We start from the raw sequence: 14,393 nt of genomic DNA, 5'->3' as shown, positions 1-14,393 counted from the left end.
CAGTGAGATCGGAGCGAGGGTATATTCGGAGAATATACCACCCCGATGATCCTCCGACACAGCATCGTGCATCGTCGTCGTCGCACAGGTCTGGGCTCCTCCTTTCCGCCGGTCCGGCCGCTTCTTCCTAGCTATATATACACCTGCTAGGAGTAGCTCCCTTTGCCTTTGCTTTGGCCTTGTGTCACCCCACCATCAGTTCCACACGAGCCATTTACTCAACATATATTGTCACATCTAAAAGTGGTTTCCTTCAAAAAAAAAATCTAAAAGTGGTCATACTTTTGTTTGGGTTGTGTTAGAGCTGCATTTCGTTTCTAGAACGCGAATTAATATCGTGCTTCACATGCTCCAAAGCATAAACTCAAAACTTTGATCATACATGAACACCCTAGCAGCGAGTTGACTTTACATGCATGTATACGTACTCCAATCCAATGATATATGCTACTAGTACCTTTGCTAATGACTCCCTCTATCCTGAAATGTAAATCATTTTGCTTTATCCTAAGTCAAACTAGTCTAAATTTGATCAAACTTATAGAAAAAAAAGTAACATCTAACACATCAAATAAGGAAATTATGAAAATATATATCATAATGGATATAATTATTCTCATTTGACCTTCAAAATATTATTATTTTTTTTATAAATTTAGTCAAATTTAGAACAGTTTGACTTAAAACAAACCTAAATACCCTACATTTCAAGACGGAGGGGGTATCTCTCAAACGACCCAAAGATTTTGGGAGAAGTAGCTGGTGGTGCACAATGCAACGTCTATAGCAGTACGTACCACACCATCTGGCATTTGGCACCTTGGCAGCAGAGCGCGCGCCCACACACATGGAGCTCGCACAAGCGTTGCCTACAGGCTAGGTCGCGTCTTACTTCACCAGCTAGCTAGACCCCCTTATTGATCCGATCCTTAGGTTGCCAGCGCAACGAGTAGGCTAATGCAACAGGAGTTAGTTGCCTAGAGCACTAGTCCACCATTCTTACACACCCTAAACGACAAGATCTTGGCAATTCCACTCAGATCTTGGCAAATTGGTTGGTAGAAGATGGATAAGAACAAATGCCCTCCACAGATATCAGTTCCTGGGTCAATTGAGAAACGCTACTCACAGCTGCATGCTATCATGCCAAGTAAAGCGGGGGGTACTGTAGCTTAAATGGATACGTCACCCATTGCCATTCTTTTATGTAATCTCTCATGGAAGTCGAGAATCCTTTTCCAGGTACTGCTGAGTGCTGACACCTTCTTTCCTACTACTATGGTGTTGTTGGTGGACGAAAACGCACTCGCTTGGGTGGTCTACGTCTACCTCCTCCTGCAGGTGGATGGTTGGAAGCATGCAATGCATTGACCGATCGAATCGATTTACTTTTTGTTTCACCAGGATCCACTTACAACAATCAGATCCGGTACCCCAATCAAAGGGGCATTTTTTTTAAGAAACCAGTCAAAGGGGGCAATGACTAGTTCGTCTTCGTAGTCGTAGCACGGTAAATGTTCATTCTCTGAACATTTTTTAAGAAATCAGTCAAAGGGGGCAATGACTAGTTGTCAATATGTAGAACAAACGATGGTAAGGTAACACAAGGGCATTCCAATTTGCACTTCCGAGCTCGCTTATAAAACATCATCATTACTAATAGCACGGACCATTATCACCTTCGACACATTGCAAGAATCTGCACTTGTAAAGAAGCAAACAGAATCCGAAGCTAAATCTCCAATGGAATCATACATGGGCAAGCTTTCTGCCTGCAATCATATACTATATATAACCTTACAGATAGCATCAAATTACACTGAGCAGCGAACAAAAACTGTGATCTCCTAGAAGGCATGGCATTGGCTATGTTGACCTGGCATATGCTACATATATCTCTATAACAATTATTCAAAGCACTATTCATTACAACTGGTTCCCCACCCCATGCGTTGATTTCTGGGCGTGAAAATTGGGTATGTAAATGTTGCACGAAAGAATTGCCTATGTTGTTGCCAAGAGAAGCATTCCCAGGATGGCCAGACTGGCATCAGTTCTAGCATGCTTCCATTTGTCAAGTTTGTTGTTCATTTGAAGGATTTGACAAGCAAAAGGTGGCTCTGATGGCACCAGCACCACCAATTCCAGTGCTTCAGAATAACACTTCGGATGCATGTCAGTATCTGGCACCCTCAGAAAGAACATGTGCAACCAATGAGCTGTGCATCCCTCTGCCCTATTCATGTTGAGCTAGCACTGCAAGAAGAAAACAAGAACTAATTACTCACATAAAGAAAACATTCTGGAATTAATAAAAAATTATCTAAAAGTGTGTCATGTTTTCAGGAATTTGCTTGTAGGCATCCTCACACTATAAAGCTCCTTATCAACCCCATGACATTATTCCGCAAAACTGATAAGGCATTTGGCAATAAGCAGGATTCTATAAAGCAGCACAAGCATTAAAAAGCTTAAAAAAAACTCGACCAGCGAGGGGCAAGCCGCCCCCCGGGCATTAATGTAAGAAGAAGACCTCTCACGCAGGCCGAAAAAACCCCCGAACCCCTGCCCCACCCTTACACAGGGGCGCCGTAACCCATACTGTAACCCGTGTGAGAGCGGGCCGGGGTGAGCCGGGACCTATTTCCATGTGCTTTGGCGTGTAGGCAGGCGAGGGGATTTTTTTAACCTCAGCCTGAAATTCACTCTCACCGGGAGTCGAACCCAGGACCTGAGGAGTGCTGCTGAGGCTACCTAACCAATATGTTAATCTATGGCTGTATTCTAGTCCCCTAACCAACCAAATGGTGCGTATCTGAAATTTGGACTAGAATTGGTTTAGCTGTTCTAGAACTCATAGGCAAAGGCAGTGAATCATCAATAGACAAAACCTGGGAGTTTTCACATTTGCGAAACTATTCTTTCAGGCTGACGCGGCTTCTTCATTGTTCGCACTGGACTGTTCCTCACCCTCATTTCCATTTTCAAGAACTGCTTCTTCATGTTCATCAGCACCAACTGGGACAGCTTCATCCGTGTTCTCCATTTCATTCTCTTCCAACGCCTGAGAACCATGATATTAATTATTTGCAAAAAAATAACAAAAATGGTATAACAGTCATCAGGCATCAGCAAGGAGAAATAATGAGCAAACAGTATAGAAATCAATACCTGAGGAAAGCTTGCTAATGTGAAACTAGATCAGCATATATAGCACGTAAGCATTTTTAACAGCATTGCACATAGTTGAGAAATGAGAACTGATAATAAGAAGCAAAATCCACATGCTATACCTCTTGATCAGGCTCTCCATTTTCCTCATCTGGGTCTACAGGTTCCACGTCCTCAATGACCTGCATCCTTTTGAAAGCCTCCACAAGAGTAGAATCCGACTTCTCAGCATGGTTCAAGTAATCGACAGCAGGAGGGTAGAGGCCCCTGCACATAAAGCATTATTATTGCAAAAGGTTTACTCAATTGAAAAATATGAGTTCAGCACAGATGTTATAATATATTTGTTACATAACTGTGTGGAACAAATATGAGCAACTTATATGATTCTACGACATATATATGTATGTATTTTTTTACCTATGATAAGCAATACTTGGGAACAGTTTGTGTGATAATTTTTACCTCTGAGAAGCAACACTTTTTTCTACAGTTAGTGCAACCTGCCAATCATCAAATAAATTTGGATATTCAGAAGGATCTGCAAGAGACTCTGCAGCTTTTGGATTAACCTGCATACAAGGAACAGATAAACACTAAACAGAATAAGATAGTAGCATAGAATTTTATCATGTCACCGCACTTTTCAGAATAGAGACTAAGAGCAGAAGATTAAGAAAATTACTTTACTGAGGTCATTTCTCCAAATTGCTACTATCTCTGAGACTTTGCTAGGAAGATATGAACGCGCCATTAATGCAGCTTCAGGTATACGATTGCTGCAGAATACACAATAACGTTTAGCTCTGTGAAGGAAGCGCGCCACAAGGATTTAGTCACAGCCAACAGAATGTACCTGTCTATGAGCAACTGTATGCAATCTTCCAATTTACCAAGCATAAAAAGGCAGAGGAAAGCAACGTTGTTTTTCCCATGTCCTTTTGATAAAGAAGCAAGCTTTTCGATTCCTTCAGCATCTCCGAGGGACGAGTATAATAACAATAAGCCACTTAAATCCTTTGCTTGATGAAGGCATTCTTCCGCCATCTCTAGCTGCAAAGCAGAAGTTGTGGCAAAACCACACCAGTAAAGCATGTATGAGCTGATACAGATGGAATATCTTGATACGAGTTATTTCTCAACTGATATCCAATGTTGCAATTAGGTATGCAAGTTTTCGTTTCTGTGGGTCAATGGATTGACCAAGAACAAAGTCAATAGAATTAGCCCAGATTTCAAGGGAAAAGAAATGGGATGCAAATGAACTAAGGCTGTGGCCCAGAACTCCCCATTGGGTCACTTGCATCCCTAGTTGCAATATTGACCATTACCTATTCCCAACTTACCACTACCAGGAGAGGTTTGGCAAGAAAATCAAGTTGTGTCTAAGTTTTGAAAAGATTAAAAAAAATCCAATCCAAAACCATTAGATAACATCTCAGACTACATAAGTGGTACTATATCCAGAAAATTTATTCCCTAGCACAGTTATTTATATGTTGCAATACCAACATTATTGCATAATGTTTAAGAGCCTACCTTGCCTGTAGACATGGCGAGTTCGCCCAACTGCTTCCATTTAGATTCAGTTTGTGCTTCTATGGCGATAGCCTGTACAGTAATAACCACGAATGGAATGTTTACAGTATATGTTACTCAGATTGTAATTTGCAGAAATGAAGCATATAGGAAACCTCAAAATATACTCTACGACATTAGAAGAAGAACATAAGTGATAATATGTTCAGTACCTTTGCAACATCTAATTTTCCAAGCTGCACAGCTAGATCAAATTTATAGTCAGCATCAGTGGCTATCTCAAGAGCCTCTTCCAACATACCTCTAGACTCCAAGAAATGAGCGACACTGCCACATGAGAGGAAAACCAGAATCAGAAAAGAGGTTAGACAATAAAGTTGGACAAAAACACATGGACGATGAACAAAAGTAAGTTTATTTATTTGGTAATATGACACTTTCGTTAGTCAGCTAATTATGAAGATACACCATAAAAGTCAATGTGTAGTTTTTACAACTTGACTGTATGTTCATACCCTTAAAGGAGTCTATTTAGATGTGACATTTACCAGGGCAGTTATCAGTTATGTGATAATACATACACAACTTTAGCATATATATATGACCTTTTTCCTCCAAAAAAAAAAGAAAAAAGGTTATAAACTCTAAAGCAAAGGTAAATTAGAGAAACAAAGAAGAATAGAAACAAATTAATTAATCATGGAACAAACTGATAACCACAAACCTATTATATTGTGCCTTTGGTATGGATGGTAAAATTTCATTTGCGCGTTCCAAATCCCCACGCATCACAAGGGTTTTGTACTCAATCAAACTGAGAAGTAATGTGTACCCAATGACGCTGCAACAAGCATATAGTTAGTCACAGAAATCAACAACAGATGCTATAGAAGAAAGGAAGTAATTTTTTCAAGCAAACGTACTTAAACTCCTTATCGATTAGATAAACTCGACTTTGGTTCGCAAGATATCCCAACAAATACATAGGGCGATCCAAGTGATACATTGTGGTAACCTGTAAATATAAATATAATAAAGCTTATAACAATCAAAACAAATGAAATTATGGTACATAATGTGCCCATACAGAGAAAAATAACAGAAGAAAATGATTTTGAGGAAGAATACCCTATCTTTACCTCACCACCAACACAATAATTTAGGCGCCAAGATGAATTGTTATATATGAAGCAGTCTCCAACCCAAATCCCAGTACGCACTCGCTCATTGACCTCATGAAGCAGCTCAAAAGCATCTTCAACACCTTCCTCGTCCACAGGCTTTCCACCTTCTAGATAAGAAGCAACAACATCTCTCTGCAGAGCACAGATCAACAATCATTGTGTCATAATCCCCATTCAATGCAAGATGGAGAACTGGGGAAGAAACAAGAAGTAAAATAATAATCTTTTAAGGATACAATATCTTACATTGTACTTGAGGATGTAGACTGACGTATCACTTGCTATTGCAACTAGGTCACCGCTATCAGCCCAGTAAAGGTTCTACATGTGCATAGTATAGAAAGGTTAATGGTAAACCCATACATTCGAAATTTCCACCAAAGAAAATAATAATTGACCCACCTTAACAGTGACATCAATTCGGCGTATTAGTCTGCAATCAACCCAGTCATAAAAGCAAATGAAGTCACTAGAACACATTGCCAACAATATCCCACCAAAAATACGCTCCGCTGAAAATGTAGGCCGGATACTTTTCTTCTCCTGAAAATCAAATAATCTAAATCAAAACAGAATGGAAATGACAAAAAGACAGATTTATTTTTGACAAATCACAAGAAAAGGCAGCTCGATCACATAGCAATGTTACCAATTACCCTCATTTCTACAATGTCTAGGGCAGTTGTATGGCTAATAAATGTTCGTGGACAAGGTGCAATACAAGGAGCATAAATAATAGATCTCCAATAAAATGCAAGCCTTAGTTTAAAAGACCATAGGTAAAAAGACTAAGCACACAAATCAAAGAGCATGTGTAGAATTTTATACTAAATTAACTCCAGAGCTATAAAGAAACCTTATTTGATTAATGGAAGGAAAGAAAATACTAAATTAACCCCAGATTTATAAACAAACCTTAGTTGATTAATGAAAGGAAAGAATGAATAATAGAGCAGTCAGCTGCATAGGTGCAGGATGCATATTTGCATATGCCAAAACAAGTGGTAGGGCTGAGGTAATTATAGACGAATGAGATACTTGAATCTGAGAAAGCAATTCAAAATAGTAATTAAGTAGACCGTGTACCTGAAATGATTTATTGAAAATTTTAATTCTTGATGTACTTTCCCTGATTGCATATTCTCCTTCTGATGACCAAACAAATTCCAATGCAGATCCAAACGATCTATTCCTCCAAGCCAATGCAGTATAAATTATGTATTCGCCATCTCCACATACAACGACGAATCGGCCATTAGGGTTATGCTTCAAACTCTGACCAAACCAAAAGATTACTCAAAATTAGATTAAAGAGAAATGACCACTGCCAAATAAAAAAGGAAAACAAGTTCAACCATGTAACCACACTATAAATCTATAGTAGTAACAAATTTCAAATGCAAAGAGCATAGTAGCATCCAGAAGTACCTGTGGGTATAGATCGCAGCTTCCTAACTCTTTTACAGCCAGGGGTAATCTTTCTCCATCTGTGACCTGATTTGCAAAACATGATAACCCATCAGCAAGGCCTTTTCAGTTATCTCATTTTATAATGGAAAGGGACCAACTTACCTCAAAGCCTGCACCAACAATCTTAATATTTACAGTTTGTATTTCATTATGTTTGGCCCAAATGATTTTCCCACTGGTGTCCATACTTGCTACAGGTACTTCACGGCCCATTTTAATCATAATAGTTCCCTCATCATAACCAATCACCATCCTGGACAATAGCGGAACATATACTTTTCAAAATCAGAAAATACATAATAGTACACAAGAGGGCAAAAAAAGAAAGAAAATGCATACAAATAGGACCTCCTAGCTATCCAAATAATTAAGAATGTGAATGACTTTACAACGTCAACATTGCAAGAAAAATAAAAGTGAACAGGATAGAAGGCATATATTATAGAAACTGCCATCTATCAACATATTGGGTTTTGAGAACAGATATGGTAATACCATCAGTCGTATCATGTTGCCCGTGAAGGTCTCAGCCAACTATAATTTTACTTTCTCAAAACCAAAGATAAAGTAATTTATAAAGAGGATTTCAAGTTCATTTATAAGAAGCAATGTACAAATATTACATATCCACCATTAAGAAATTCACTTTGTATGACACTTCTAATCAAAGTACAAAACACTATATTATTAGCTAATGTCCATTACTTCATATAACTGACGGCACTATTGGAAGAAAACAAAAAATAGAATGCAACTGATCTTACACTTACCTTCTTGATCCCTTCATGTATCCAACAGCCCAAACTCTCTCAAGGCCATAGTTTAGTGTGTTCTCGAGTCTACAAAACAATTAATGCAATATGAATAAGAATATCTCACAGTTGACAAAATTCTAAGAGTAATACAAGTAGTGTTCAGCCTCATAAATCAGTATAACACGTTTACCAGATTATCAGAGGCATAAATATTTAAGCAAACAAATAGTACTTAGTTTTAGTTAAACTGATTGTTATCCTTTTTGTTTCACACCCTCCATGATTTCAGATACAACATTAGTAACTGAGTAACTGAACTTTCTAAGATTATTTAAAACGATGTGTAACAAATGCACTTTCATCAAGATCGTTTTATTAAAGAATTATTGCAGAAGGCATATTTCCTATACTCTTATCACATGCTAAACTTCCTCTGATACACATCTCCATGCACATATATCAAAAAAAATATTTCCGTACAGACACATGAGAGATGTTCAATCAGATGCTATATAAGAAATAAAACAAAACAGGAAAAAAAATGCTTTCATAGGAGGTAGGAATAAAGCATATTTTTTCCAAGAGGATGGAATCTAAGCTCGTGGGTTCAAGTTTGCACACCATGGGATTATAGTAAGTTAACATGGGTTTGAACTAGGTGAGGACAAACAACTACTCAAACACCAGAGTCATGCTCATAGGCCCTTATATTGGAAATTAAAGGCGCCGTTTTTACAAGGAGAAATAATATTGTGGCCTAGCATTCAGGTTTATGAGAAAGCCAACGTAATAGGATAGAGAAGTGATAAATGGCCCAAGTATTGTAACTAGGAATAACTAACACATCTCAAGCTCACGCAAATAAGCAACCATAGAGATAAAGCAACCTATAAGTTGTCGAATGCCATATACGAACTGTGCCATCTTCCGATCCAGTGATGATTATAGGAAGCTCAGGATGGAAACAGACAGCAGAGATGTTATGTGTATGCCCTTCAAGTGTCTGAACACAGCTCTTTGTTTGGTAATCCCAGACCTAGTTTGCAATAAAATGCAGTGTCTTAGGATTGCGTAGAACTACAAAACATTCAAAATATACAATGGGGTACAAAAAAACATACCTTTGCAGTGGAGTCATCAGAACCAGTAATCAAATAGGGCCTGTCACCACCAGTGAAGTAGTCAACACAATTAACACCCTTTTGATGTCCATCTAGTGTAAAGTTTGGATCTGGAGAACCCAAACTCCATATCTGTCATTTCATACATAAATGTATGAATGAATCAGATCACATATTCGCATCATGACTCATTCACAACTAGCATCATGCTGCATATCAGATCTACATACCTTTGTAGTGCGGTCAAGAGATGCACTTGAGAAGGTGTTGGTATCCTTTGAATTGAAAGTAACCTGCATCACATAGTGTGAATGTCCCTCAAAGATTTGAGTGCACATCCACCCTTTATCCCAGTCCCACAGTTTTATCAACATGTCATCAGATGATGACAGCACATATGGTAGAGTTGGATGGACAGCAACACATCTGATGTAATCAGTATGGGCCTCAAAAACTTTAACTTTGTCCATGGTATTGTAGTTGTAGACACGAATGAACATGTCATCTGCACCAGCTACAACCCATTGTTTTCTAGATACAAATTTTGCCGACCGCACTGAAATAAGTTCAAAGATACACTAGCATCATGTCCAGGCACCATATAAGCTCTCTTTCATGTGAACATAAGAGCTCTGCATACAGAGCTCTGCATACCTGGCAGTTCTGAAACTTCAAATGATTTCACCATAGCCTGCAACAATATGCATAAAACATATTAAGGAATAAAATTCTAAGGCAACAGCTTTGTTTTTGTGACAGAACACTACATAAATATTTGTTATATATAAGCATGATGCCAAAATTGTAGCGGTAAATCATATCCATTCACAACAAACACATAACTCATCTAGTTGGATCCTAATTTCCCAGTAACTGGATAATGATAAAAATCATCTTAATTTCTTATTGTACCTAAAGGAAAATCTATCACTTCGTGCTAAGCATGTTGGCTTGCAGGACTGCAGTTATGCATGCTGTGCAAAATAGTTTGACAATGCAGACTCAGATATATATTGCTTCAGATCCACATTCCCATAATTACAATAGTTATGATTGGTAACGGATATGAAACAGAAACAGGTCATATTATTAGATTATAGAATGATGTAAAAGGTCATTACATCAATGAATCAAAATGTGATTAGGTCACAGAAATCTAGACGGACTAAAACAAGAAAAAATGCAAAATGATAGGCCAATCAGCAACTTATGAAGTTGAACTAAATAGGAACCCAGGGATGAGTATTGACAGTGTAGAAATGTAATATTGTCTCAGAACGGTGCTAGGAACAATCAAGTGTATTGCTAACCACATAGACAGTTTCCAGGTTGCGCAAGTTGAATAATAGTATGTAATGAGAGCAACAAACAAGCAACGTAGGTTATCACCAAATTCTTAAAGCTCATAACTGAACATAAGACGTGCAAAATTCTACAGAGCCAAAGAATAAGAAAAACCATAGATCAGCAAAAACGTCTGGAATTAGGCTACAGCATTGAGAGAGCAAGTCCCAGCTTTATGCTTAGTTCATGTCCTATTTGCTAGCATCAGTATGAACTCATGTTGTCATGCACATAGCGTTTGTGAAAACCAGCCGTTTACCTGTGCCTGGTAATCCCAGATGCAGACACTCCCCGAGTAGAGGCTTGACAGAATCCTGCAGAATGCAAAACCACACAATTAGCAATAAGCAGAAGTCCATCAAAACGGTAAGCACGAACAGCAGAAATGGCTAAAAATCAAAATCGGAATCGAAACTCACCATGGCTCCGTGGGGTGAAGATCCACCGACTTGACCCTCTCTGACCGTTGCGCGAACTTCCGCTGATCACGACCAGAAAACAAAACGAAACCGAAATCAGCGCAAAATCAAAGCGGCGCGAACCCGCACGAACAATACACCGACGACGCGGAGACCGAGATCCAGTGAGGTCGGGCAGGCGCACCTTGATCTCCAACCTGAGCGGCTGCAGCAAACACAGGCAGGAAACAACATTGGTCAGATCTCTGCGCGTACGTCGCGAACTGGACTCGAGGGAAACCGGCGCCCGGATTGGAGATTCGGGAGCGGGCAGGGTCAGATCCGCGTACCATGGTGGCGATGGCGAGGACGGCGCGGGGTCGAGCCGGGCGATTGGGCTAAACCCTAGAGATCCCCAGCGCCGACGGGTGTGGTGTGGCGCGGCGAGGAGGGAGCGAATCCGATCGCGAGCTGCGGAGCGGAGCGAGGAGCGAGGGATGGAGAAAACAGAAAAGTTACTGACAGATGAGGGAGGTTTTGTGTGTAATTTGATTAGTTTGATTCAAAATAGCAACTGGAAATTATTGTGTCTCCCAAGTGGAATTTTTTTGTCAATCTTGAGTTTTACAACCTGAGATACACATTGTCCTTTTAAAAAGAATTATAGTGTTCTATAACATCATGCATATAGGTTACAATAACACATTATATTATTATTTGAAAAGAATTGTATCATTATGTAACATCACATTCATAGTCTACAATAAAATATTTTAATATTTAATCAACTATAATCAGATTTCTTTATTTGTTATGAAATTATGTATATGTACAAACATATTATACCGCTCAGAATCCTATTAAAAAGAGCTCATTACATGGCTTTGTAACCTTATTACAAAAGAGAAATCAGCCGAAAGTATAAGCACTCATATAATTGAAGACATAAACTTCAAATTTTAAATATAAAGTTGTTTTTTTTGAAAGAGTTCTGACTTTTAGTTTTTATTTAGTGATGTGAGCGTTGATGTGGAGGATCGCATCCAAGTAGACCAGCAGGCAATCACGGACACCTTCATCTAGAAATATGAGCATTTACCGCAAGGTATATCGTCAACGCTGCCATAGAGGACATCAGCACCGCCAGCACCAGGAGATGCAGCCGCCTCCGCTCCGCCCGGCGATGCTCGCCATGCCGTTGGCGTGGGGGCTGAGGGGGCTCAAGCCCCCATATCCCCAATAATTTCATGGAAATTAGACGTGGGGGCTGAGGGGGCTCAAGCCCCCCTACCGCAAGAACTTCATGAAAATTAAAGGAAAGAAGAAGGGAGAGGAAGAGAGAAAAAGGAAGATGAAGAGAAAAAAAGGGGCCTAGAGGAAGAAGAATGAGAGATGGACCCTTTGGCCCCAATTCCTACATCTGCCCCAACCGTTGGTCACCGTGATTTTGTACCTCACGCAGGAGGTCAGGTAGCATGAGCTGACGATGACTAAAGAGAGTAAGTAGTTGAGAGGCCCACGGTTTTAGGTGTTGAAGGTCGCCGTGCACTCAGACGATGAGTCGTAGCTGCTCTGCGGCGGTACCACGACAGAGAATGCGAAGTCGAAGATGGCGGCTTAGAGGATACCAAAGAGTTACACCTTGGCGATGGTCTCCTTGAGTGTGCTCATTGTCTAGCTAGCTGCTGTGCGTGGAGGAGGATGGTATTGGGAAGAAGAAGCAAGCGAGGTAGAGGAGGGGCGGTGGAGGAGGACAAGAGGATGGTGTTGGGAAGAAGAAGCAAGCGAGGTAGAGCAGGGGCGGTGGAGGAGGATAGTGTTAGGGAAGAAGAAGCGGGCGAGGTAAAGAAGGGGGTGGTGGAGGAGGACGATCAATGTTGGGGGAGGAAGAAGCAAGCAAGTTAGAGAAAGAGTAGTGGCGGATTTAAACTTCAAAAATTGAGTGTACATAATATTTAATAATTTTTTTGCACTTAACTATATTCTAAATAAAAATCATTATGGCTAGTTTTCAACATATATTATTTTTCAAGCTAAAATTCATTAGTTAAACATACATTATATCCCCTTTTGACAGTAGCTTTTCGAGATCAAATAATAAAAAGTTCACATATCTTGTGTATGGATGTCTACTGTTTTATGTATAGCTTATGTTAGTTGTTATATAGCTGACACATAAAATATCTATCAGTGTGATATTTTGCTCCACTACATGATTTGAAGTGTTTCAGAATATGTTTTCTAATGTTGAGGTAGAATAAGATTTTTATTTAGCTAGAAAAATTTGTTATGATATTAGTAAATATGCTTGTGGGTTGCTATGGGTGATACTGTGAAGCATTTATTAACCATATCGGTTTTCATCACGACATAATCAAAATTTCACATGACAACATCTCGATCAAAATCCTTTCAAACAAATTTTTGACCTCTAGCACTTCTTAACTATTTCATACATGGCACCCATCCCCCTTCCTCAAAAAAATTTTCTATCATCCTACATGATGTTGCTGCCACGACCTTGACTGTAGCAATGATGAGGGTGCCCACCTTATTAGCATGCATGCTCGTCGCGACAACGTGGTCTGATGAGCGAGCCAACCCATCTTTTGCTCGTCAATTGTTCGCTCGCCGATGTTGTCACCAACTTTCTTACGTGGTTACCTTATGAAAGCTGTCTCCATGTTGGTGGCGCGCTCTACTTCATCCTCCTCACGTCCTTTCCCTTCCTCTCTTACTAATCATCCATATATAAAGAAGATAAGGCGACATCAATTCCAAATCGGAGGAACATCGATTCCAAATCGGAGTAGACTATAATCTAGACGTTAACTCCGTCCACTTTCAATTCTGTATCTGATAAGAATTTTAGTGACCAAAATTAAAATTAATTATGAAAATAGTCTATTATTTAGAAATTAGTGCAGATTTTATTTGAAATGTTAGGAACAAATATTTAATAAATTTGTATGATAAAGTTGATATAATTTAATTTTCTATACTCTATTTTAGAAACATATTCATTTTATTGCAAAGTACTATGCTAAAAAGATCGGCTAATAAGATGCTCCAAATGGTGGATCATAAGTTGCTAACCTTTTCAATATTTTCGATACCATCAATCCGAATATCATTTGTTATAAGCACTAAATCAGACGATTCATATCATTATTATTTTTCTTAGTCACATTTCTTAAACTGCCTTCTAAAATCGAGTTGGAGAAGACACCATGACTTATTTGTTAGATATATATTTTGTAGATATGTGACGTCCTCTTTGGAATTTTGCTTATGAGTATTTATATCGAATGCTATCTTCTCAATTTATTCGCTAAAGTTTCATATTGTGCGTACCTATGTAAGATTTGGATCAATAATCAACATCGAAAAGATTGGTCCAATACGATAATA

General features: G+C 39.0%; 1 protein-coding gene across 2 annotated transcripts; it reads right to left on the bottom strand.

Annotated features, from left to right (window-relative positions):
- Positions 1 to 1,708: 1,708 nt before the first annotated feature.
- LOC120669596 (coatomer subunit beta'-1) lies at positions 1,709 to 11,507 on the bottom strand. 2 transcript variants are annotated; one of them, XM_039949387.1, is made up of 25 exons: positions 11,333 to 11,507; positions 11,188 to 11,208; positions 11,004 to 11,065; positions 10,844 to 10,898; positions 9,895 to 9,931; positions 9,471 to 9,796; positions 9,241 to 9,372; positions 9,007 to 9,155; positions 8,135 to 8,203; positions 7,467 to 7,617; positions 7,323 to 7,388; positions 6,981 to 7,169; positions 6,297 to 6,437; positions 6,141 to 6,215; positions 5,850 to 6,026; positions 5,634 to 5,725; positions 5,435 to 5,551; positions 4,923 to 5,037; positions 4,711 to 4,782; positions 4,028 to 4,224; positions 3,857 to 3,950; positions 3,637 to 3,743; positions 3,294 to 3,438; positions 2,892 to 3,064; positions 1,709 to 2,256 (listed from the first exon to the last, which is right to left on the bottom strand). In XM_039949387.1, exons 1-24 carry the CDS (start codon positions 11,333 to 11,335, stop codon positions 2,924 to 2,926), a joined length of 2,733 nt encoding a protein of 910 aa, XP_039805321.1. In that variant the 5' UTR covers positions 11,336 to 11,507; the 3' UTR covers positions 1,709 to 2,256; positions 2,892 to 2,923. The 2 variants fall into 2 exon arrangements, with proteins under 2 accessions (XP_039805321.1, XP_039805322.1); XM_039949388.1 differs by having other exon boundaries at positions 2,971 to 3,064; positions 11,333 to 11,444.
- Between the last annotated feature and the right edge of the window lie 2,886 nt (positions 11,508 to 14,393).

This window comes from Panicum virgatum, chromosome 4N (genome assembly GCF_016808335.1).
Source record: "Panicum virgatum strain AP13 chromosome 4N, P.virgatum_v5, whole genome shotgun sequence".
Classification (NCBI taxonomy): Eukaryota; Viridiplantae; Streptophyta; class Magnoliopsida; order Poales; family Poaceae; genus Panicum; species Panicum virgatum.
Note: the sequence above shows the minus strand (reverse complement) of the source record. Positions and strands in the feature narration are given on the sequence as shown.